General features: G+C 37.8%; 1 protein-coding gene across 1 annotated transcript in view; it reads left to right on the forward strand.

Annotated features, from left to right (window-relative positions):
• The window catches only part of LOC107653911 (nesprin-1-like), a 120,523-nt gene that overhangs the window by 43,955 nt on the left and 72,551 nt on the right, over positions 1 to 4,017 (forward strand). The window contains exons 29-35 of the mRNA XM_016440777.1: positions 1,071 to 1,179; positions 1,263 to 1,427; positions 2,452 to 2,619; positions 2,710 to 2,886; positions 3,125 to 3,265; positions 3,595 to 3,755; positions 3,884 to 4,017. Coding sequence (XP_016296263.1) covers positions 1,071 to 1,179; positions 1,263 to 1,427; positions 2,452 to 2,619; positions 2,710 to 2,886; positions 3,125 to 3,265; positions 3,595 to 3,755; positions 3,884 to 4,017 — 1,055 coding nt within the window. The remainder of the gene's footprint in view (positions 1 to 1,070; positions 1,180 to 1,262; positions 1,428 to 2,451; positions 2,620 to 2,709; positions 2,887 to 3,124; positions 3,266 to 3,594; positions 3,756 to 3,883) is intronic.

A 4,017-nucleotide genomic window follows, 5' to 3' on the forward strand; every position in this document is an offset into this window, starting at 1 on the left:
GCTGTCTCTGACCCTCCCATAGACAGCAAGGTAACTACCACGTTCAAGGTCACATGTTCAAGGTCGCGAGCGTGTGGCGGCGCTGACCCAGATCCGGCGTAATGACGTCATCACGCCAGATCTGGGTCAGCGCAGGCGCCGCCACACGCTCGCATCATGATACTGTCGTGAACGTGCGTCCAAAGTGACGCAGTAGAGACGAAAATGTGGAATAAAGTTGTTATTTTTGTTTTCTTTGTGCAAAAAAGTATTCTCGTAGCTTCGTAACTTTACAGTTGAATGAACGAAGGTCTTACGGGTTTGGAACAACACGAGGGTGAGTAATTAATGACAGAATTTTCATTTTTGGGTGAACTAACCCTTTAACTTTGCACAGTTATTGAACTGAACTGAATCAACATAGAACTGACCTGAGCTGAATAATGACATTATTGCCTTCTGTCAAGCTGCTTTACTGTTGAATTGTATTCGCTTCATAACTATTGAATTTTGCAACATTCCCTCTGTTACTGACCTAAATTGAATCAAAACTGAACTAAATTGAGCTAAATAATGACACTATTGTCATTTTCGAGCTGCTATACAGCTGAAATGGTATTTGTTTCATAATTGATGGATTTTAGTGCATTATTGCTGTTATTTTCTTGTGTATTAATGTGAAGCTGCTTTGAAAAAATCTGTATTGTATAAATTGCTATATAAATAAATGTGACCCTGGAGCACAAAACCAGTTTTAAGTCGCTGGGATATATTTTTAGCAATAGCCAAAAATACATTGTATGGGTCAAAATGATCGATTTTTCTTTTATGCCAAACATCATTAGGATATTATTGTATCTCGGCCAAATATTGTCATTTCCCAACAAACCATACATCAATGGAAAGCTTATTTATTCAGCTGATGTACAAATCTCAATTTCAAAAAATTTAACCTTATGACTGGGTTTGTGGTCCAGGGTCACAAATGTGACTTAAATGTTGTACTGTTGCATGTAAAATCACTGCTGATATAAATTAATTTTAATTGATAGGATATTGACCATATAATTAGATTTTGTGTGTGTTTGCAGGTTCTCTGAACTCTCCGCCTGGGTTACATCGAAGGAAAGTCAACTCAGACTTCTGCGAAACAGAGCTGGAGACCCCAGCAAGTTTGGACAGGTCAAATCCACTATAGAGGTGAGAAACAAAGATGAAGTGGGAAGAAACTGAATGTGACAGCTGTGTGAAATCTTGATTGATCGCCCCTTCATGATTTGCAGTGTCTGAGAAACGATGCTGAACTGCAGGAGGGGAACATGAGCTGGTTGAAGACGCGTTTGGCTGCTCTGATAGAGGTTTGCACAGAGAGTGACACTCAGAGACAGGGAGCTGCTCTCAGCAAACTCTCCAGTGACTTTAAGGGTCTCCTCACATCCCTTTCTGAGGTAAGACATACTCATTTTAAGAACAAATTCAAATAAATCATCTGCCATATGGGAAAATATCAAAGTAAATCAGCTGCCAGCGGATATCTATATATTTTATAGAACCTGGAGGTGAGGATTTTGAAAGCAAATTTAAAAATATAATTTTTCTATATTATTATATATTAAGTATACATGAAATATATATAATATACTGTAGATATAAATTGTATATAATATATTTTATATAATACATTATATGTGACCCTGGACCACAAACCCAGTCATAAGGGTAAATTTTTCGAAATTGAGATTTATACATCACCTGAAAGCTGAATAAATAAGATTTCCATTGATGTATGGTTTGATAGGATCGGACAATATTTGGCTGAGATGCAACTATTTGAAAATCTGGAATCTGAGGGTGCAAAAAAATCTAAATATTGAGAAAATCGCCTTTAAAGTTGTCCAAATGAAGTTCTTAGCAATGCATATTACTAATCAAAAATTAAGTTTTAATATATTTACAGTAGGAAATTTACAAAATATCTTCATGGAACATGATCTTTACTTAATATCCTAATGATTTTTGGCATAAAAGAAAAATCGATAATTTTGACCCATACAATGTATTTTTGGCTATTGTTACAAACATACCCCAGCGACTTAAGACTGGCTTTGTGCTCCAGAGTCACATATTATATCTTTTCTGTATATTTTGAAGCTGGAGGTGATATGTAATATATAGAAAATATCAATGTAAATCAGCTGTTAGCTGCTATGTATAAAGTAAATGAGTCAATTTTTTTAAGTATTTTCTTTGGATTAAACAACTTTTTGTTGAGATTATGTAGTTTTGCCCACATTTGCCCTATCGCCCACTCATAATGGTTTCTAATTTTGGTTTCAAACTTTTACATGACCATTTTCCACCCTTTTAGAATGAAACTGGCTGTTTTTGCTACTGTGTCTTGACTTGAAAGTCTTTCCTGTGTTACGATGCTTTTAAATATTAATAACAGATTGTATGTGTGTGTTGTGATAGTCAGAGAAGGTCGTGCTGGCGGTGAGCGACTGTGTGCAGTTCAGAGAGGAGGTGAAAACTACACTGGAGGAGTTGACACAGGGTCAGCAGGAGCTGCAGTCAGAGACCAGCAAGATTCTGAACTCTGAGTCCGTCAGAGAAGCCCAACAATTGCTGCTGCTTCATCAGGTGCCACCCTCACTGCAACCATGTTATATCATAGCCGATAGCTGAAAATCATATTTATATCTAACATTCATGTGCTTTCCTAATGTGCAGCAACAACTCAAGCGTCTCCGGCTCAAGCGGAAGGAAATGCAAGAGCAGATAAACCGTGGGAAGCAGCTGCAGGTAGAGGAGGGTCTGGAGGAGAGCTTACAGGAAGACCTGCAGAAACTAGAGGCTACCTTGAGTGAAATGGATCAAAGCACAGAGTCACAGGAAAAGAACCTGGAGGTGAGAATGGTTAAGTCAAGTCAAATAAAATAAAATAATATAATTATGTATTTTAGATGTTATGTATATGTTACAGAACCTGGAGGTGAGAATGAAATTAAATTTAATTCAATATATTACATTTATATATTGTGTTTTGAATGCAGTTTCACGTCGATTTTTTTTATTTATTTAAATTTTTTATTAAGCAGATAATTTCAGTTTCTGACTTTGAAACAATGTCCATCTCTGTTGTCAGGTGACTTTAGCTGCTTGGCAGGAGTTTGAGGGTCAGCAGGCAGCAGTGAGGGAGTTTGTGGGTAAAGTGCGATCGGTCACAGAGAGAGAGATGAACTTCAGCAGTCCAGACAGTCTCAGCACAGAGCTGGAGCAGGCCAAGGTGAGAATAACACTTGATCTCCAGTGGCTCTGTGTAATGAATCACCTTTAATTAAACATGAGCGTCTTTATTTTGAAAACAGAAGAGCTGCGAGAGCTTTTACAACCAAAATCCTCATTAGAAAATCTGCTCTGGCCATACACTGAATGAGCCTCATTACAAGCCATTGTAAAATAGCCAATAAACACACAACTGTAAACAGCCTACAGGCTAATCAACTACAGGCTTTTGTTTTGAAATGGTTTGCAATCATTTGGTTTATTCTGCCTCACAAAAACAAAACAATGCCACGGACATTTTCACTTCATCTGTTGCTGATGTTTCTGCAGGAGCTCCTGAAACAGTGTGAAATAGAGGCCAGACAGGTGAACACTCTTCTCAAGAGGGCCACAGAGATCCAGTTGGGCCTCAAAAATCACTCTCTCCTCCGGGATCAAGCACGTGCTCTGAGTGAACAAGTGGACAAAGTTGAGACTCGACTCAAGCGAGAGTAATACCCTACTTTATTTCATAGATTTTACGCTAAGATTATTTAGACAAATGTATTAAACATAATCTGTGAATTCATTATGAATCCATAAGGCCGTTTTTTGATTACTACTGTATATAATTTTTCAGTGTGAAGACTTTGGAGGGGATGAAAGATCAGTGGAATACTTTCGGGAGTGAGTTTGAAGCATTTTCCACATGGATAACGGAGAGAGAAAGAGAAATGGATGCCTTGAAAACCTCCAGCACACCTTTGGTTCAGC

Source organism: Sinocyclocheilus anshuiensis, unplaced genomic scaffold (genome assembly GCF_001515605.1).
Source record: "Sinocyclocheilus anshuiensis isolate Anshui unplaced genomic scaffold, SAMN03320099.WGS_v1.1 scaffold1561, whole genome shotgun sequence".
Classification (NCBI taxonomy): Eukaryota; Metazoa; Chordata; class Actinopteri; order Cypriniformes; family Cyprinidae; genus Sinocyclocheilus; species Sinocyclocheilus anshuiensis.